We start from the raw sequence: 22,501 nt of genomic DNA on the forward strand, positions 1-22,501 counted from the left end.
GGCGAGAGGCCATGAAGAGCTTTAAAAGTGATCAATAGAATTTTAAAGTCAATTCTAAAACATACTGGGAGCCAGTGTAATGAAGCTAAAATAGGAGTAATGTGGTCATATTTCTTTGTTCTGGTTAAAAGCCTGGCAGCTGAGTTCTGGACAGTCTGGAGTCGATCAATAGATTTTTGGGTTAAACAGGTGAAAAGGCTGTTGCAATAATCCAGGCGTGATGAGATGAAGGCGTGTAAAATGGTCTCGGTGTCCTTAAAAGTTAACATAGATCGAATTTTTGCTATATTTCTAAGTTGATAAAAACATGATTGAAGAAGCTTTGTGGTGTGCTGCTCGAAATTTAAATTACTATCAAACCAAACACCAAGGTTCTTTGCCACAGGCTTAATGTGATTTACTAGGGAACCAGATGGCAGTATTTGATTTGCCTGTACCTCTGTGTGTATATTGTGTAGGCTGCCTCCCTCCCCTCTCTCTCCTTCCATCCCTCTCTCTTTCTCTCTGTTCCTCTCCTGCCCTCTTTCTCTCTGTTCCTCTCTTGCCTTCTCTCTCTCTCTCTGTCTCTCTCTCTCTCTCTCTCTCTCTCTCTCTCTCCTTCACCCACAACCGGTCGAGGCAGATGGCCGCCCAGCCTGAGCCATGGTTCTGCTCGAGGTTTCTGCCTCTTAAAAGAAAGTTTTTCCTTGCCTCTGTCGCCTAGTGCTTGCTCTTGGTGGGAATTGTTGGGCTTCTGTAAATAACATCACAGAGTACGGTCTAGACCTGCTCTTTTATGAAAAGCGCTGTGAGATAACTGTTGTTGTGATTTGGCGCTATATACAGTAAATAAAACTGAATTGAATTAGTTTAGCTGATCACATGGCTAATCAGTAGAGTGGAAGAAAGTTGTAAATGTAGCTACAGTCAGTGGTGGAATGTAAGTACATTTACTTAAGTACTATACTTAAGAACTAATTTGAGATACATTTACTTTACCTGAGCCTTTTCTTTTCATGCCACTTCTGCTCTACTACATGTCAAAGGGAATTTTGTACTTTTTACTGCACTACATTTTACAGTTACTAGTTACTTTAGAAATTAATTATTTTGCATACAAAACATATGAAGAACTAATAAAATATGATGCTTTGTTATTAATGAAACTACAGTATAGTTGCTTAGTTCAGCTCTCCGTAAGTTTTTTGTTATTTGATCAGTTCAGTATCTGTTTTACAGTATGTTGGGTTTTGGGTTTCAGTCCTGTCTGTTGTCCTGTGACCAGTCTGCTAGTGTTAATTGTGAGCTCTGCCTAATTTGTTGTCCGTTTGGTTATTATCATTCTGTGTTTATCTGTTCTGTTCAGTTATCTTAGTCTGTTGTTGAGTTTGTCTGTGTTGTTCTGTTATCTTGTCTCCCTTAGTTCGGCCCCTTTTTGCTTTGTTGCTAACACCTTGTGTTTAGGCTCCCTGTTGCTGTTCTGTTGCTGTCAGTTTAGACTTAGGTTATAGTTTGCTTGATACCTTAGTGTGCTTCCTCTGCCTGATGTTATTATTTATCTGGTTATGATCTGTTTGCTGGTGTTTAGTGGTGTTTTGGTATTTTCCTTATTTCTGATCTGGTCCATGTTTAGTGTTGTCCGGTTTCGTGGTTGGTCCTGTCTCTATTCCCTACCCTGTTCTGTTTAACAGTTGGTCCATGTTCTGGGGTTTTGTTCCTTGTCTTGTGTTCTCTCTCTCTCTCTCTCTCTGTTTAGCCTTGTTTATTCTACTGTAAATTTACATGTTCAGTTTTGCTCATTTGTACCTGTCTGTCTTGTATCTTAGGTTTAGCCCTGCATTGTAGTTCTGTGTCTTAGTCTGCTCTGTGTTCTGTTTAATCCTAGCTTCAGTCTGTTTTCCCTGTTGGTTGTAGTTTATTTGTGATCCGTCTGCTTGTGTCTGGATTAGTTTGTCATTTATATTGTTCTGATCTGTTATGTCTCATTTTGATAATGTCTTTGTTCAGTGTTAAGTAACCTGTATTCTGTCTGTTACTCCAGAAGCCCTCTGCCTGCCTGTCTCTCTGTTTTCCCCTGCTGTCTCTCTGCCTGCCTGTCTCGATAGTCCTGATCCCTCTCACCTGTGTTGCTCCTCTCACCTGTGTTGTTCCCGTCTGCTCGTTAGTCCCTGGTGTATATATGTTTGGTGTTTCTGTTCAGTCCCTGTCCGGTCATTGTAGTGTGTATACGCTCTGTCGTGTCATGTGTGGAGCATCCTGCCTGTTTCTCTGCTGTCTTGGATTATGGATTAATCAACTAACTGTAAACTTTGTTATTTTTGCTTCTGTCTGGATTAAATTCCCTGAACTGTATCTCCACTCTCAGTGTCTTGCATTTGGGCACTCACCTGCTTTGCGCTCACCCAAACCGTGACATATATATATATAAAAAAACAAATCAGTAACAGAGCATTTACGAACCAGTACTTTTTCTTTGATACTACAGCCTGAATTTTCCTTGGAATACTTCTGTAGCTAAGGATCCGAATACTTCTGTCACATTGCTGTATTCACTGTTTTAATGACAGTGTACTGGTATATTTTACTTTTATTAGGAGTATTTCTGCCAGCTTCTGGTACAGGCCATGGTTATCTCTCGCCTCAACTATTGCAATGCCCTCCAAGCAGGTCTTCCAGCTTGTGTGGTGAAACCCCTACAAATGGTTCAGAACACAGCAGCGCGTCTGATTTTTCCAGAATCAAATTCAGGTCACTGCAGGTCACCACACCCATTTACCTAAACTCCATAATACAATCTTCCATTCCTTCTCGGCCACTGTGCTCCTCCAACGAACACTGCCTGGCTCTGCCATCCCTACACACAAAGCAATCTCAGTCTGGAAACCACGTGGTGGAATGAGCTACCACATGCCATCGGAGCAGGGGCGTCGCTCTCTAACTTCAAGGAGCTCTTGAAAACTCATCTCTTCTGAGAACACTTTCTCTTATAACACCTCATAACATGTATTTCCTATGCCCTTCTTCTTCTATCCCCTTACAATTCTGCAGAGGAAAATATTTAAGTTACTTAGTAAGTTGTCAGTCTGGCAGAACATGTGCAGTGTAGGTCACAGTGTGTCCGTTAAGTCTGTTCTTTCCGCAACTGCTGGAAAAGTGAAGGCGGTTAGTGCTAGCTAACAGATCCCTGGTCTGTAAAGCACGGTTTTGGCTGAAGTGTAACGTTAGCTAAATTAGTAACGGAGTAATGTTAATTAGTTGCGTGTCATTACTACCTAACTTGTTGAGGAATGAGAATAGCAGGTTGAAGCTAAACTGGTGTCCTGTACACATACTGTACATCCTGATAGTCGGACAACTGGTTATTAAAGGAAGGACGCTGGTGACCACGGAGGAGCTGAGGCTACTAAAGTAAATCAGGGATGTAAACTAGTCCTTTTGAGCAATTGAGGAGATATTTATTTTGGATTTTAATGTGTAAACGAAATGCTTAGTAATTATTCAGAATTTACACAGAAAAAAAGATGCATCAAGATGGATCGCTGCCCTCTGAATTGTAATCGAAACGTGAGGTGCCAAGAGATTCTAATCCCTACTGCCCAAATGGTATTCCCATTTAATTACTTTAAAATGTCTTTTAATAGGCTACGTTTTGTGAAGTGGTTGTCTTTTATTGTCCAATGCATCTGTTAGGGCCTGTCCATAGGCTCGTCATTCATCTGTGACAACATCTGAGCTTCTTATATGGTCAGCAACAGGTCTTCTCTTGAGGTATCTCTCGTCCCCCTGAGAATGAGTGTCCTTGATGTAATTATGTTGGGTTTTTTTGTGCTAAACTGCAAAATGTTCAAAATTCATACAGATTGTTCATAAATTGAAGAAACATAAATAAAAGTTGTTTTCCTGCGCAAAATGTGTGTCACTTTACTTAAAGCAAACAATTACATGTTATAAGGTCTTAATTGGTTCATATGGTATTATGTCCACCTGTAATATATTATAATGGGATAGATATTTTAACACTTTATTTAAAGCAAACAAAGACATGCTGTATAACTTTAAACATTACTATCAGCTATTATTCCATTTTATATTTCACTAACATTTCACAAAAAAAAGTGTGTATATAACATGGCAGAGTCGGTGGTTATAATGTGTTATGGAACATGGTCGGAGATTCTTGGCGCACAGTAATATAAACTGGTATTACTATTAGTTATAAAACATTAAATCAAAAGTTCATAATACATTATGAACTTTACTATAGCACCTAATGCATGTTTGTAAGTGATTATAACAACTGTTATAATGTCGTATGGACGCATTATATCGTGATATAAATATATGAATAAGTCATTATAGTGATGACCTTCATAGAAAGTGTTACCAAATATTCTGTCATATTGATGGTTAAAGTGTGAAGAATAACTTTCCTAGTTGCATGACAAAAATAATACTACACTAATGAAACAGTATGGTTAAAAGTTAACCGAAAAGAACTGGCTCGTTTGCAACCGAAACATCAATATTGCCCTTTGAAACTTCATCCTGCATAGGGCTCATTCTTCATAGCACCCTCTTGCTCCAACTCCAACGCTTTGCATCCCAGGGCAAAGTGACCCACGTTCAGAGGCAGCTGCAACAAGGCTAGTACACCACTGCCCCCCCATCAAAACTTATTCCCCACTGTTTATCATCATGGCTCTTTGCCACTCGTTGATAAAGCACCATGGCATCGAATATAATGAGCCTGAAGCTCCATGTGGAGCCAGGACGTGATCACACACGTGTTTGGTAAACGCTGTTGTTGGCCAAGGAGGGATGAACATTTCTTCCATTGCTGCTGGTTGTTTCTCAGACATTGTATTTGCAAAATTTCTGAAGTTGCGCTGAAGATAATAAGCTTGACTGAGTGAGAGCATAGGCAAGGAGGAGGGCTGCATAGCATTTGCACGAGATTGATTTACACTGCATTAGAGACTGCTCCTGGCTCTGATTGGTTGTTGGTGGATTTTTACATCCAAAACAAGTAATTGTCATATATGATGCATCATTTAAATTATACTATCCGACAGCAGTAGGTAAAATTAGTAAGAGCTCAATTAGCCCACAGCTACCCAGGTGGAAACAAAGAGTCATAACTGATAACACACCAATCAGAAGCTTCAATAGATACTGTAGATAAAAGGGCCAGAGTCAGTTCATTCAGTTTTGGAACAACGGATCCAGAAAAATGTGAAGGAAAAGGTCGAGGACACCAGAGAGGAGAAGGAGGAAGAGTAGTATGGAGAGGAGTAAAGCTGATGATACACGGGGCAACTTTTTGAGCAATGTTGCTGGGCAATGTTGCTGGTGGCAAGTCCGACTATGTTTTGAACGGATAGCTGTGGTGCGGGGAGAGTGGCGGAGTGGTGGGGGAAGGGGATTACGGTAGTAATATTTACTCATTACCACTGACGACAACATTGCCCAGCACCATTGGTCTAAAAGTTGCTCCGTGTATCATCATCTTTAGAGGTGAAGGTAGAGGAACAGTAGGAGTTCGAGCAGAAGATGGGATAGGAGGAAAATGAGGAGGTGGAGCAGGAGCAGGAGCAGGGCGAAAGGAGGAGGTGAAGAAGGAGGTGGAGAACAAGAATGTCTGGCTTGTTCCAGACCAAAGACAGGACACTGGGGTAGAATAATTTGTTGATTGGTGTGGTGTACTGTACAGTACGCTAAGGAATGAAAAATGTGTGCAAATTTCTTTTGTGTTCATCATGTGAGAGGTTTTTGAGGGGTACAACCACAAGCAGCATTACTTATAACCAGTTTTTGTAGTATTGTTTTATCTCACCAATGTATAAGACTGTGTTGTGGTGTGTGTGTTTCTGAGGGCAAAATGTGTTTTTTCAGCAAAATTTAATGGTTTCAAGTGGAGAGCTTCATTTTGAACTGTGTGTTCAAGCAATCGAGATAAACTTAAGGAAAGACAGGAAACAGCATAACCTAACGCAGACCATGATGAATTTCTTACATTATGTAATTGTTAAATTAATGTCTCTTGTTATGCAGTACTTAATAATTCCTGTAGTGGTAGGCCTACCCTACACCCCCCTTGGTTAGAGTACAAATGTTTGTTTGTTAGGCGCCTGGTTGTTAAGTGTTATGTTATACATTGGTCAATCTTAAGCAGCATCAGAACATTTTCATAACATACACTGAGTTATTATTTAACATTACTCCGTATATTAACACTATTAACTCAGTTTGAGAGCGATGATTCTGATTTTGTGTTTCTAGTCTTTCCTGCCTTTATTTGCATATACTGTGTATGGATTATAAGTATGTACGGATTATAGACTTTTATTATGATATTTCTGTCGAAACAGAGCGGGCACGCAGCTGGGAAACAAGTTAAATTTATTTCTGCAAAGAAAACTTGATTCCAATAAATTCTTATTTATTTGTCAGTAATATAGTAACCCTTGCTCAGTGTGGAGGCCAGAGTAACAATATTATTCTAAAGCCACCGTTTCACACAGTTCATTAATGATAACTCTGATAACCACAACAGATGCATGGGTTCACTTGCTGGTACAGGCACAATAGATGTATTAAAAAAGGAAGGGGGCCCACTGCATGTAATAAATGGTTGTGTATGGACCCATGTGACATCAGAGCAACAACTCAACAGTGACATTACAGTTTTTCTCAATTGCTTTTCTTTAAATTATCCCTCCTTTTCTCAAAACACAAATCCATAACTTCTCACCTAAAAACATCCATTTTCCACTGTATAGTACAATACACCAAGCAACAAAAAATAATTATTCTGCCCCAGCATCCTGTCTTTGGTCTGGGACAGGCTAGAGAATCTTGTCCTCCTCCTCCTCCTCCTCCTCCTCCTCCTCCTCCTCCCCCTACTCCTACTGTGGCCTTTTTATCAATCTATTTAAGGTTCTGGTTGGTGTGTTATCATTTATGACTCTGTGTTTCCACCTGGGTAGCTGTGTGCTAATTGAGCTCAAGCTGTGCTGACTTGAGTGAACAATATTGAATGTTTCCAGTGCTTTCCAAACGACCACATGGTGTAGACAATGACAAATTAAGAGATTTGTGTGTAGTTTTGCAGTGACAGTTCAACAAATCTGAATCATGTGTCAAAACAGGGAATAGTGTTTATAGGTTAGGGAAACGGGTGTCTTGTGATAAATGGCGTTATGGTTTTGAAACTTTAAACTTCAAAAGCCTGGTTTTAGTGTTTAAGCAATCGAGAAAAACTGTAATGCAAAACAGCACAGGTTAACTTATCACAATACAATGAATGATGGCATACACTGGAATTAAAAAATCACTCAGCACAGACAAAAAAAACAGAACTTGTCCTGTACCCTTTACTTGTACATTAGGATTAACCATTAGGTCTGGTGGTCTGCCAGAGAAGTTGGCAGCTTTGTTGACCAGGGCTTCTATCAAAGCTTGCAGTCCACCGATGACATCCCCAGGCCTAGAACCAATAAAAACACCAACTGGGGACAGAGACACAGTAGATAATAACTGGGACTTAGGTGATATGACCTTCTATGCAGTGCACTCATCATCCACTATAATCAGTCAATAAGTTATTAGGAGGGGTAGCAGTAGAATGTGTGAACTTACTTTTAAGCAGATATTACTGATATATCCACTTTGACAAATATTTCTCACCTAACAGACTGAACTGTCTCACTCTGAAGAACTTCTTTCCCCCTGGATTTCAATGCTGATAAATAATTAAGGATATGATGACAGAATAAGTCACCCCTGAGGAATGTTTTTGACCTATTTGCCAAGAGCTAAGCTCATTGGGAAAGGCCGGACAGTTAGAACAACAGCAGCAAAGCATTTTGTGCTTATTTCCAGTAAGCAGCTTGCGCTGCTTACATTATTAATGAACTACAGTGAACAAAATCCATGTTTTTTAAATCATATTAATTAAGTACAGTATTATCCAAAAATAAGACTGTCTCTTTGTAGAATATTTTGCATATAGGTGGTCCGTCCATCCATCCATCGTCAACCACTTATCTTGTGTACAGGGTCACGGGGGCTGGAGCCAATCCCAGCTGACATCGGGCGAAAGGCGAGGTACACCCTGGACAGGTCGCCAGTCCATCGCAGGGCCACATATAGACAAATAACCACTCACATCCACACCTAAGGACAATTTTGAAGACACCAATTAGCCTGCATGTTTTTGGATGTTGGGAGGAAGCCGGATCACTCGGAGAGAACCCACACGGACAGAACATGCAAACTCCACACAGAAACCGGGGTTTGAACCCACCACCTTCTTGCTGTGAGGCGACCACTGCACAACAGCCAACACAATTTAGGTTATTCTAACAGTTTTTGAATTACATTAAGAATTACCCATTGAGTGGCCAAAATGATGATCTGAGCTTGAGTCAGATAAAGATGGATGCGGTTCTAGCTTCTGGAAATATATCTGAAATATGTATATAATATTTGCATAATCTATCTATCTACATCGAGGTATATACATAAGGGCTTCAAGTTCAAAATAAACTTGAATGTTATATCCATTACAGAATGATGTCCACTTGAGGAAGCCATTAACTATCTGTTGTCATTTCTTCTCACCCCCAGATTCAAAGCCGAACTCTGTTAACATTTACATAATCTATAATCAAACTATACTGTCACTGGCAAACCCATTCTAAATGTTGTCCATACCATGAGGGTGAAAAGACACAAAGTAAAGTTATAACTCTTTAAAAGATAGCAAGGAAAATCTGTTTTAGGATATTAAATCTGCACCACAGACAGTGACACCCAAAACTGCTTCAGTTCACACTCACATGCCTTCCTTCATCCTAGAAATACTGTGAACACTGAAAAGGGCAGTTTCAGTATGCAGTGGAAGTCGATGGATGTGATTGCTACAATCATATTTGTCAGGCCTGCCGCAGCCCGGTGAGCAAGTCTCTCTCTCTCCCTCCCCCTGTGCGTATGCGGTTTAATTACAGGTGCATGGGAGTCAAGTCCCGGCCGCGCTTCATCTTTACAATCATCATCAATCAATCCTGTCCATATATAACTGGTCGTCCCTGCAATTCATCGCCAGATTGTAGTCTAAAACTGCTCAGTCAGTCTATCTTCTAGCCTTTGCATTTTGTGATCTTGTCATATTGAACACCCCCTAACCCTGTTGTTTTGTGTGCAGACTCCCTGCCGGAAACCTGACTCCTGTCTTGACTCCATTCCTGCTCTGCTTGGATTCTGGATTCCCCAGCCCGCCTGGATTCCCCCCACTGGACCTGCTCTGGACCTGCTCTGGGCTCTCTCTCAATTATGTTCATTAGGTACACTTGAATAGCCCAAAACAGCCCCACAATGAATCTGTAATACCTTTTATGAAGTTTGTTTTTATACCATCTTTCTGTTCCTTTAGTTGTGCAAAACAGTGTTTGTATAGTTTACACTGTGTCAGATAATTCTACTCTATCATCATTTTTGAGAAAAATAAACTCTTTGAGGCTGCAATTGAGAACACTGTCACCGCACCATGTATGTATTCATTTATTTCTGCCATATAGTGTTTAATGTACAGTCTATCAACCAAAAAAGAAACATAATGGGAAGACAAGATATTGTAGCAGTTTATTTTTTTAAACTGATAAATGCATATCATTAAACTACTAATGCAAGGAATGTTAAACACCTGACTAAAAACATGATCCATTATCAATCAATGATACATCAAAGCATGTCATGGAAAACAGTAAATATACATTTTAAATAATGTCATTTCTATAGATGAGTAATTAGTAAGTTTACAAGCATTTTCTGATCTGACACCCCTATTGGCATGACAACATCATTTGTCTGTTCATTTCAAAACTGTTTGCAATTCACTGTTAAAAAATAAATCTGTTTTATGATCTCTTTTTCAACTCCATGGTTAAAGGTTTGGCCAGGTTTAAGCATAAAAACAGTTTCGTTTAGAGAAACATCATGGTTTGGGTTAAAATAACTATTTCATTAAGGTTAGGGGCCTTGTTGACATGGTTACAGTAATAAATCTTTGTGAAACTTTAAAAATAATACAGTTGACTCTTGGTTTAAAATGAGAAACATACAGCAGCCTCTCTTGTTGAAGTCTGATGTTTGCTGACACATCCATTCACCTTAAGCTGCTCCCTTATGTGGACTTTGTTGTTCTATAACATCGTCACCTGACCTCCTCATGCTCACATAAGAACCACGGCCGCTATGGCGGCTTTGTCACTTCAATGTAAACACATGTTGTTTTGGGGCACTTGCTCAAATGTCTGACGCTTTCATTCTTTGTGGGAGGACATCTCAATGAATTACACGAGTTTGCAGTAAGAATTATCTACGTGATGGACGCACTGTGCACTAAAAGCTTAACCTAAACAAATATAATATGATGTCTTGACTTGATTGGAAGATTGGTAGATATGATGCTTGATTGGCCTAATTCACTATGTGTATTGTAAGCTGTCACAGTAAATAAGATACGATGTAGGATCTAAGGTCTGCAGACAGGACAGCGCCGGCTCAAGTCATGACGTTGAGAAATGGGTATGGATTCTGTGTCTACATTATTAATTAGTAATTCTAGCTCTCTGGTTGTTAGCGTTGGTTTTTGCAATGTTCAGGAGTCCGAAGAAGCATGTTTACAGAAGCATATTTATTTGAAGGTAAAAGTTCAGGTTTTTCTCAAAGATTACATCCAGGTTTCTCGAGGAAGGTTTAACATTGGTGCCAAGAGGGTCAATACAGGGTTTCACGTCAGAGACAAACTCGTTAGGACCAAGAAGGAAAACCTCACTTCTGTCTGGAATTAGCAGAAAGAAGTTGAGTGATATCCATTCCTTTATAGCAGCCAGACTGTCATGGAGGGCACCAATGTTACCAAGATCGCATGGCTTAACTGAAAAATACAGCTGCATGTCATCAACATAGAAGTCGTGGGAGATGCAAGTGAACTAGCTAACCAGGTTGCCTGGAGGTAACATGTAGAGTGAGAGAAGAATTGGACCAAGGATTGAACCCTACAGAGTATACGCGCTGTTGAGGACACAATGTTGTCTATGATTACCTGAAATTTCTTGTTTGTCGATTAGGATGAAAGCCAGTTGAGTGCAGTGATCAACTGTATTGAAAGCAGCAGTTAGGTAAGGTAGGACCAGGATAGTCACTCTTACTAAGACTGTTTCCATACTATGTAGGTGACGAATGTAGGTGGAATTTGGTGAAAAGAGTAGTTTTCTTCAATGAGTAACGATTGTTTAAATAGCACGAGCTTGTGACTGCAGTGAATAGGGCACCTGACAACTAGGGAAAGACCAAGTGATGGCCTGGAAAGACAGCTGAAATAGACTCCAGTGGGGCCAACATGGTCTGGCAATTCATGGTGGCAGCAGTTTGATAGGCTGCACCATTTATAGCAAATAAGAAAAAGAGCTTACCTCGAGAGTCGGCAAGAGCATAAGTGGAAGATGACAGGATCCCCAACTATTGACCTTGGAATGGAATTAACAACGAGCAGGTAGAGGACTTCAATAGAATCCACAGTAACAGAGACAACTACAGATATGTCTTTAATACAAAATTCCCTCTTGGTGTTACTATCCTCCACTGCAGCTCAACAGGAAAGACTGTCCAGGGAAATGCAAAGTGGACAGTGGAACAGTGGAACTTTGGAAGATATCCACTTGCTTTGTCTAACTCAGACCACTTGCTATGTCTAACTCAGACTGTTGAAACCTCATATTAACCCCTTAACTCCTGAATCAAAATATTAAAAAAATTATTTTTTGTCATTTGCTTTCAAGCTGATGTTAAATTAAGTGACGATTGTTAATTTGTCTATAGAATATAGAAAAGATATAAATTCAGGTATGTGTAGGTATGATGCAAATTAGCGACAAAAGGTATAAACGAGAAACCAGGGCTTGCAAAAGGTTCCTAGGTACGTATTGAATATGCACCAACAGGCATTGGGGGAATCCATGTGCTATCTTGGCTTGCAGTCTGCAAGGAAGAGGTATGATGCAAGTTCGCGACAATTGGCGTCAAGGGGTTAACTTCAAATAACCTTTGGAATACAGTTTTGCACAATATGAGGGCTGTAGACTTGGTTCCCCATCACTTACATTGAAAATGCATTAAAAAGGGATCTGTTAATGGCCAATGATGAGAGCAAGTAAAACCTGTTTCAACTGTCATATGGGCTGAGTTGATGCCATATTACGCAGAAACATGACGGACCAAAGTAAATGCTTAATTCACGTAGTGCATATGTTATCTGGTATGGGTTATATGTTATTAGGTTCTAGGTTTATTAGGCTATTGACGTAAAGAGACCTAGATTAGCTATTTATTAGCATTAACCCTGATAACAATTCAGGTAAAGCAATGTTTTAGTGGTTTTAAGCAATGCAGTGGAGCAACAAATCTGAGAGAAAATCACTAATATAAAGCTTCAAATTGTTTCAGCATTCTTAAATAGCAGTATCACATAAATAACAAGCCATCACCTAGATGCTATACAAAAACGTCCATATTGTTTCCACATCATGACTTGGATTAGTTGTAAACTGAGAATAGCCTGAGAGATGCCTAGGTAGAGGGCGTTACAATAGTCTAGCCTGGATGATATTAATGCATGAATGACTCTTTCATTCTTTCATTTCATAGATCAGAAGATTGCTTCCTAATTTTGGAGATGGTCCTGATTTGGAAGAAGCTGGACCTGATGATGAAATTTACCTGCCTGTTTAAACCTCGCCATTAGATGTAACACCCAGGTTCTTGGTATGTGTGGACGGAAAGATGATGAACTGGACAGTAACAGTTGTATGATGTAGGAGGCCAATGAGAAAGATCTCTGTCTGGTCCTCATTTAACTCATTCATACACAGTTATAGTGAAACTATTTTCCAGTGGGTTGCTAACAAATGGCTATTGATAAGGCTAGTGGAACCAGATACAGTGAGGTGGCTGGACTACTGAGCGGGCCATGGCATTAATATTTTAGAACCTAAGTAAGGCCTGTCAAGCTGCCAAGTATCTGTTCTTAACTTTAGATTTAACAGCAGCTTTAAGGTACGTCAAGGCAGGACTGTGTTAGACCTGTGGTTTCACCTGTAAAGGAGGCTCAGTAGATAAATGATAGCAAAGCCTGATACCCACTGCAGGATCTAGTGGTAGGTCAAAACATCAAATAATATTTATTCTGGGGTGCCATAAGTATGCTCACCCACCTTTTGGCACATTTCACTATGTGTACTGTTAACTGTCATTAAGCGTAGAACAAAAAGCCCTGTATTGTATTCAGCATATTTGTTCTCAGGAGTTTAATGGCTGCTTCTCAACCGCTTTTACAAGAGTTTGTAGCGTGGTCAATCTGGATTTACAGTAACGACTGTATCTAAGGAAGGGTAAGAGTCCCTAAGTGTTAAAGTGTTAGAGTCCCCTTAGGTCTAGAGTCCCTAAGTAACTAAAGGGGGGATAGAGTGGGAGATGGGGAATCAAAGGAGTAAAATAAGCAAAGGTGGGAGACCAGCCTGTTTTTATTTTCTATTTAACTTTTAAAACTTTTTTATAATTCCCTGTTGCTTTTATGTTTTATATAAAGCACTTTGAATTACTTTGTTGTTGAAATGTACTATAAAAATAAACTTGCCTTGCCTTGTGTTAATCTGGGTCTACAGACCGCCTTACTGCATTGCCTTGTGTTGGACCTTCATGTGATAAGGTTTGGGAGTTAAAGTGACCCCATAGACCGGAGAGTAGTCTGGCACCCCTGCATCCTCAGGCCAGATAAACTTGAACTTCCTCAGCAGCGTCACCATGACGAGAAAGAGTTCCATACGAGCCAGACCCTCTCCAAGACACATCCGAGGACCTGAGACATAAAAAAAATACCTCTATAATGATTTGATTAAAATCTGTGCATGTCACTGCAGGTGTGATACAATAACAAGTCCCATACTGCTGTTTGTTGTTCTCTCTCATACCTGCGGAGAAAGGCATGAAGGCCTCTGGTTTAATAAACTCTCCCTTGTTATTGAGGAAGTTTTCAGGGTTGAATTCATGAGAGAATTTCCATTGTCCCTCCTCACTCAGCAGTGAGGTCAGGTTAGGGATGATCATTGTACCCTGAGGAGAAAATACAGGAAGGTACAAAACATTTGTAAGAAGTTAAGATTTACTTAAGTTACCTAAGTAAAAGTAATGTTTGTGCCATTACTTTATCTACTCTGGTAGCTTAAGTGAATCTAGGAATAAGTCAAGTAAAGTATGGTACCAACAGTTGCTTTACAGTACTGTGAGGTTTGTTTCCACAGCACTATTGCCAAAAACTTATCTTGGGAATAGAATATCCCATGAGCTCTGTGTCTTTAGTCGTACAGTGAAAGACACTAAGTGGAGCAGTGTTAGCTATCCTCTGCACTTCATGGATCACAGCCTGGATGCAGAGCGATTTAAACAACATGTTTTTATGCTTTATCTGACTTAGGGAAGAAGAAAAACAATGCAGAATCTTAAAAGCTCAGCCACAAAAAAGCCGACCAATAAACTTGAAATACGGGAACCCACCAGCAATATGTCTACAACCAGGCAAACAAGACCATAATTGATTGGATTGAAGCAGTGACTGAAATTGATCTCCAAAGCTACTGAGCAGTTTCTGTTCACCTTATATTACCTTATATTTAGAGTGGCAGTTAGACTGGTAACCTTTGTGAATTGTTCCCATATTACGCAATTCACTCTTATTTTGTAATGCTTAAGCAATTAATATGCCATTCAGAAATATGTGAATACATGAAATAAAAGTGAAATTATTGTCGTCAACACTGGCCCGATCCTTCCCTACCAACACCCGCTGACAACACTCTGAGAAATCCAATGAATTATAGTGATAAATGCTGTATCGCTGAAACATTTTGGTAATAATTACTGGACACACAACTATCTATCTGTGCTTCATTCCTGTACATTTACTGCCCACAAAGATGTGAATACATGGAGGTGCAGCATTAGACAGCAATTTATTGGTCGGGCGCTAGTCTATATTATTTAGGATCAACCAAAGACGATTTCTTAAGAGAAAGAAACATGACTGAAAAAGACCAGTCATGACAGATCATCTCAGTTATTTGTACCAGAATGCCCTAGCTTATGCCATTTTCACACAGGTACAGTAGGTAGCAGCTAGCTAGGCAGAAAATTGATTCATGCATAGATACTCATTTTAGATAGTTAGAATACGGTTAGAATAGCAACATCACTTCTGCGCAACAACAACAACTTATAACAAGTTGGAGGATGCCGTGGTCTGTGTGTGTGTGTTGTGTGCCGTGGGTCTCATGATATTACAGAGTTGAAAAAGAGATGTGGAATTTAGACTATGCGGTTGAAAGAGCAAGAAGAAGGAGAGCTAAGAGATGAAAATGTCACAGCCAGTGAAGTGGCTCTGGGGCTTTTCTGTTGTTTCTCCCATGTTCCCCTCCCTTTTTGTCTGCCTGTGTGTATGTGAGTGGGTGTGTTTTGACTGTGACGGCAATCTGGACACCTGTCAGAGCTACATACCGGCCTCAATCTTCCAATCAAGTCAAGACTTAAATACTCTGGGCTTCCTGTAACTTGTCCCCAGATAATGCCATACCATTTTACGGTTGAGTACATCTCTTATCTCTGGTTTCCAGTGGATCTAGTATCCACAATTTATAGTCTCTTGTGTAACCTTAGCTGTCTTTTGCTACAGGATTCCCAGATCTTCAGCCAAACTCTTTGGAAAGCAGACCTCGCCAGCTTCTGTCCTGTGCTCACGCCAAGCCTTACCTGCCTTCACCATCACTGCACATTTTTTGTAATAGTCTGTTAACTTTTATTCACTCTCCTGTGCTCTATGTCTGTACCTGGGGCCGCCAAGTGCAAGCTTTAACAGAAAAATGACAATTGGCAGTACTTCACATATTCAAGGATGATCCACAGCACTGCAACTAACTTAAACATTATCTTATTTTAGTTTCATGCCATGAGAACAAAATGGGTTAGGGATGGGTTAGAAACCCAATGATAAAAGGGGGGAAAATACTAAAGACTGCTGGAATGATAAGCTCTTATGTGCTAGCTTGGCTAATGGCGAATTTTTACAAACAAGCTTAAATGAAAAATGTCATTCTGTATAGGCCTATTGTCTAATAGTTTAGAGTAGTTTGTCATGTACCTTAAAATTTGTCTATAAATCCTTGTCAATTTCACTGCTGGCTGAGACAAACCAGACCCTCAGCTATTCAACGTTCACATGTGTCAATGAAAATTCCTCTTGTGAAAAGAGTCAAATTACGAACACACACAGAAACATGCACACACACACATCTTCATGCATTTGGTAGTGAGGTGACTCTTTCAACACCCCATACACACACGAACACACCTTTTCCATTTCATCCAGATAGCAGTCAAGAAAGTCTCGTGGCTCTCCAGGCACTCTGGTCTTCTTGTGCTCTGTCAACAAGCACTTCACAAGATTCTGACAAGTCTGAAAACACATGTCAGCATTAATTTGTATTCATTCAGTTTTTTTCCACTGACAAAGTGTGTTGTTGTCACCGTATATATATGTGATGTTAGAGAAAATAAATCCATTGTACCATTGATGCTAATATCTTTGTTTAGTCTTACATATTCCTAAATTTAGGGCCTAATATTTTTCATTTCAGGGGCCTGCACCACGAAGCGAGTAGGCCTACAATATACCCAGGATATATTTTAGTTATCTGGCTTAACTAACCCTAACAATCGCGGTTGGGATAAGCGTTACCACGATGCTGGTTATCAACTCGATAACTCACAGATGGGTTTCCCAATCCAGCCGTGACCGTGTTCACATTAAAGAGCTTAGCAGCAGATGACCATCACAGACATGAACAAGTCCACTGGCATCAGAGCCGCATATTTTACAAACGAAGAGCAAACTCTAACACTACAGAAATACGAATACTACATAGTCTAAGTAACACAGCTGCAGCTGACACATGAAGGGAGACAGTGTGAATGCCTATACGAACAGACTTAGTCTATGATAATGCGTTGATCTGATGTGTTCTTATGAGCTGTATGAAAATATCAGCCCTTTACAGCTTGGCTGTGTGTCGACGTTTCCACTTTACAAGACTTAATAAATGGTTGTTCCACTTCACTGTAAAAGACTTTTTGTCACTTCAAAAAATAGATTAATTTATTTAACACACTCAAAAGTGTTCCAAACATTATTCTAAAAAACTTCATAAAGCAATGAAATGAAAAATCCATTCATGCCATAAAATGTGCTCAGATAGTGGTTGAAACACTGAATCTCAACATTTAGGCTACTGAAAACTCACCTCATTACCTGAGCTTACATCGCAAAAGGTGGGGCTGAACATGACCAGTCTCATTGATAGCCTATAAGAAAGTTACTAATCTAAAATAAATAACCTGCGTTCATATTAGGCCTAAAATTAATTCCAATATCCAAATTGCTCATAATATTCTCATCAGAAAAATGAAACTCACTTATTTTAACAGCTGCGACAGACTGTGCGAAATGGACTGGGAGCAAATAAAAAATATTAAACACATTTCAAAGCAGTTAGTAGGCTTACTGTAAAAACCTGTAAGCCTACAATAGCCTAAGGCTTTTAATCAGTCTCTGTAAGATATCGCTATAGCCTACAAGAGTTTCTCCACATCACCGCAGCAAACATAAAAGCAGCCTATAAAACAGTCTGAGGGATTTCCTATGGTGATGTCATTTTCCACGAGGGCTGTTTGTCTGGAACATAACCTGCTACAGAACAGCCCAGTTCATACCACAGCCGTTAGCCGTTCAGCATAAGTTACCATGGTGATCTACCCCAGTAAGAAGTGAACTACCGTCGTGGTACTGAAAACACAGGCTTAAACTTAAAGTTACCTCGATAAGCTCAAATCCCTCCTCATGGTACAGAATTTATTACAAATATGAAATCTCTAGGTCAAATTAACATACCTTAGCATTCTTCAAGGCCTTTATGAAGGGCAGTGACAGGTTGTGAATCATGGGAAGAGTGTCATACAGCTGTATAAAATAAAATAAAAATAAAGATAAATCATTAGTTTATCTGAATCCAAAAGTCTCTTGGCAACTGTTAGCCAGATATTCAGATATTCATCCAAAGAAGGTTCATTCTCAAAGACGTGAAGAATTGATGGTGAACTATGACCTGGATGACTGAGAACTTTCACAGACAGATATTCTTGTCGCCCAGAGAATAAATGCTCATGACTCTGGGGATCCTTTGATTTTTCATCTACTTCCACCTGGAGGTCAAAATGTTAATTTGTCATTTATGACCAAATACCCACATAACTAATGACATTCCCATCAGCCTTAGCAGTACTGTTTTTTTAGAGCAAATTAACAAATTTTGCTTAAAGCACATGGCCAGAGTTGTTACATTGGAAACATGCTTTGACTCACCATAGCCCATGGTCCATGAGCTATCTTGGCATTCTCAGTGAAACATTGAACAATCACTTTGATGAACTCATCATCATACTCGTAGCGTGTACCAAACAGAACCTGGCAGATGATGTTGGAAGCCGCATTATGAAACATAAGTCGAGGACTGAAGCTTTTGCCTGTAAAAGACAAAATGTAGATTGAAGTATGACACAGCACTGAACAACAATACAAAAGACCATTACACTAACAATACACAATGCAAAATCAACCAGTCAACACAAGTTTACGCAGTGAGGAGAAAGTGACAGAGAGATAAAGGGCAATGGAACACAATGGAGAACTCTTTAAAAGGAACCATAAAAATCCACTGACATGAACGTAAATGGAAATTGATATTATAATATTTGTGGTGTCACCGATTAAAGTTATACCAATGCTCTTTTCCAGTGTATCAATGGTGTATCGCAGCTCTCTGTGAATCCTCTCCTCCATGGAATCCTTCCCCAGACCAAAGTTCCTCAAAGTCATCAGAGCAAAGCGACGATGATCCCTCCAAAAAGAGCCATAATCTGCCAGAATCACTCCTTCAACAGGTGTAGTGACACAAAGAGCATACAGTGTGAGTTTACAGGTCATCTACTGTAACATTTTCTCTAAATATAACTAATGTCATCGGTACTGTTCTATTCCATCTAACTTTCTAACCTGTTTTGTATTTAATCTCCACAGTACTTCAAGGTGATTTCTTTTTTTTACTTTCAAACCTGAGACATTTCTGTATTAGGGAGTTGTATCAGTGAGATTCATTAATAGATTTGTCAACGTAATTTACTCTTAAGACCCGGCCTCAGTGAAAAACTAAGCATGCTTTCCTGCGATTATAAGATTCTGGCTAAAGTTCTTCATCTCAGGCCAGGTATTAACAAATAATATGCAACAGTTATTTCACATTATGTTACAACCAAACAGTTGGAAATCTCAAAATCACTGCTGTGTCACTTGGGGCAGGAAGAGCTTTTGATCAACACATCCACATGCCAATATTTACTCAAAGTCATAGCGCCACCTGCTGGCAACAGGAAATTACACGTTTTACGCTGTAATGTACTACTCCTAGCAGGTTGTACCCATCAACTTCAAAATTGTCCCAGAACACCCATAATGCATTGATGAAGCCATGTTGTAAAACATGTTGCAGTTCACATTGTGTCGGTGGCATGGTAGCAAAGTTGAACTCTTCGCCATGACACAGGAAGTTGTTGTAACTTGACTGTACATGCTCACATCTGTACCAGAGTTCACACGTTTGAAAAGAGTCCTGCCATAAACATATGTACAAGACAACATTCACCCATAGTCATAGCGCCACCTACTGGCAACAGGAAGTGATCTTCAATGAAGCAGCCCCCACGGCACGTTTTACCTACATGTATGAAATTTTCGTGGCACATGTACCATGTCCAGATGGGACATAAGGTTTTTTGATTTTTTTACACACTCCATACTTTAAGAAACTCCTCCTAGAGAATTAGTCCGACCGACATCAAGTTTTACCTGTCTACTCTAAAGCCTTTGACGATTAAAAGTTGTACAAACGGTGAGTTTTTGTGAAACGGCGTGCCCGTGGTGTGGCGTCCAAAATCAATGATTTGCCATGAAAGAGGAAGTTATTTCAACTTCAGTGTACATGCTCACCATGTGCACCAAACTTTACGTGCTTGGTAACAGTCCTGCCCCGAACACATCTACATATTCATTTGTAGTCGTAGTGCGAAGTGCTATGTAGCGCCATAAAGGGGACACAGGATGTGAAGATTAACACATTTGTTCAGCGTCCGAAGCGTGTTGGAAATTCACAGCCACACTACCAGAGCTCCAGAATCTGCAATGTGGCCACCGCACACATCAACACGCTAAACGTGCGATGGCCCGCCCAACGCTGCTTGCATCTTTAATTTTGTAATTGTGATGCTTTGCAGTGATGTATAATATTCTCGTCTTCTTCTTTTCTTCATCACAATGAGATGCTCTGTCATGCAATGTCATAAAAACACTAACATCAGATGGAATTACAGAAACTACATATTTAAATGTGTCAGGCCTGCCCTTATACAGCTGAAAATATATTGTATGGATTATAGATTATGCTTTGCAATGCAGTGTCTTTAGAATACGTGGTAAAATTATTAACACTTTGCGGCAGGAGGAGGCCTACAAAATCCTACCTGTTGGTTTCTCAAAAAGTCTGGACAATGGATGCCATTGTCTGGGGCGGCTGTGGCTAGGTAGAGCGGGTTGGCTGTTAATCGGAAAGTCGGCGGTTCGATCCCTGGTTCCCCCGTGTCGAAGTGTCCTTGGGCAAGATACTGAACCCCGAATTGCCCCTGGCGGCTATTCCGCCAGTGTATGAATGAGTGTGAATGTTAGTTTCCGTTTGAGCACTTAGGCTCAGTGTATGAATGTGTGTGACTGGTGAATGCAGATGTAGTGTAAAAGCGCTTTGAGCTATACAAGTACGGAGCATTTAAGGAGCATTGTCTCCTGGCTGAGATTTGGCTGTACTTGTTCATCAGCCTCTCTGTATGATAGCCTATGTTTTCTGACATGTTCTAAGCAAGTAGCTCTTATTTCATCAGTTCCCCAAGCTCTGGCCCTTCTGTGGGCACCACCACACATTCTGACTCCTCTCCCTCCACCTTATCCTTGTCCCACTCCTCTCCCTTGTGCTGGTACTCGTCTTCCTCTCTCTTGTGCAGGCATTTTCCTTACTTTATTTGTGTTACTCTATATTGGTCCTTTTCCACACAAGATCAGCTCAAAGAGGTCCTCTTTTACTGTATACCACATGGTCATGCGATTGAAAGAACCTCAACGCGTGAGTGTGTTCCCTAAATGGGAATGTGATTGATCTATTTGTATTGTAATTTGTAACTCCAATTAGCTGTTTCTCTGTAGCAATGGGATAAAAATTTGTGTTTCAAGTCACAATATGAAAAGCTGTTCACTTTGACTTTGACTTTAGCCCATAAGTTAGGTTTAGAACATGATGTCATGTCGATGTCGTTTTAATAACTTTGAGTTTTGGACTGTTGGTTGGATAAAACAAAAAATTATGAAGGTGTGCTGTGGGTAATTGTGACAGCATTTCTCACTATTTCATTTTTTTAATTTTTACAAAACAAAAAAACAAAACAATCCATTAATCAAAAAAAATCAGCGGTTTAATCCATAATGTACATAATCATGCAGTTAATATCTGCAGTTAAAATGTACCTCCATTCATGCATCAGTAATGATAAACTTGACTACTGGAACTACATGTAAATTAATTATACACCTGGAGCAGCCACAACAGTAAAGCATCAATTTTAACATTATAACAATGTCTATATATATGTCTATATACATATATATATATATATACACATACATACACACACATATATATATATATATATACAGTGGGTACGGAAAGTATTCAGACCCCTTTAAATTTTTCACTCTTTATTTCATTGCAGCCATTTTCCAAAAATCAAAAAAGTTCATTTTATTTCTCAGTAATGTACACTCAGCACCCCATCTTGACAGAAAAAAACAGAAATGTAGAAATTTTTGCAAATTTATTAAAAAAGAAAAACTGAAATATCACATGGTCATAAGTATTCAGACCCTTTGCCGTGACACTCATATTTAACTCAGGTGCTGTCTGTTTCTTCTGATCATCCTTGAGATGGTTCTACACCTTCATTTGAGTCCAGCTGTGTTTGATTATACTGATTGGACTTGATTAGGAAAGCCACACACCTGTCTATATAAGACCTTACAGCTCACAGTGCATGTCAGAGCAGATGAGAATCATGAGGTCAAAGGAACTGCCTGAAGAGCTCAGAGACAGAATTGTGGCAAGGCACAGATCTGGCCAAGGTTACAAAAAAATTTCTGCTGCACTTAAGGTTCCTAAGAGCACAGTGGCCTCCATAATCCTCAAATGGAAGACGTTTGGGACGACCA

At 39.8% G+C, this 22,501-nt stretch overlaps 1 protein-coding gene across 1 annotated transcript in view; it reads right to left on the reverse strand.

The window, feature by feature from the left end:
• LOC123962233 (cytochrome P450 2C15-like) overlaps window positions 1-21,096 on the reverse strand; it is a 29,935-nt gene extending 8,839 nt beyond the window's left edge. The window contains exons 1-6 of the mRNA XM_046038263.1: window positions 21,053-21,096; window positions 20,716-20,801; window positions 18,922-19,074; window positions 18,506-18,666; window positions 18,035-18,103; window positions 16,439-16,543 (exon numbers count right to left, since the gene is read on the reverse strand). Coding sequence (XP_045894219.1) covers window positions 16,439-16,543; window positions 18,035-18,103; window positions 18,506-18,666; window positions 18,922-19,074; window positions 20,716-20,801; window positions 21,053-21,096 — 618 coding nt within the window. The remainder of the gene's footprint in view (window positions 1-16,438; window positions 16,544-18,034; window positions 18,104-18,505; window positions 18,667-18,921; window positions 19,075-20,715; window positions 20,802-21,052) is intronic.
• Window positions 21,097-22,501: the final 1,405 nt, after the last annotated feature.

This window comes from Micropterus dolomieu, linkage group LG22 (genome assembly GCF_021292245.1).
Source record: "Micropterus dolomieu isolate WLL.071019.BEF.003 ecotype Adirondacks linkage group LG22, ASM2129224v1, whole genome shotgun sequence".
Lineage (NCBI taxonomy): Eukaryota > Metazoa > Chordata > Actinopteri > Centrarchiformes > Centrarchidae > Micropterus > Micropterus dolomieu.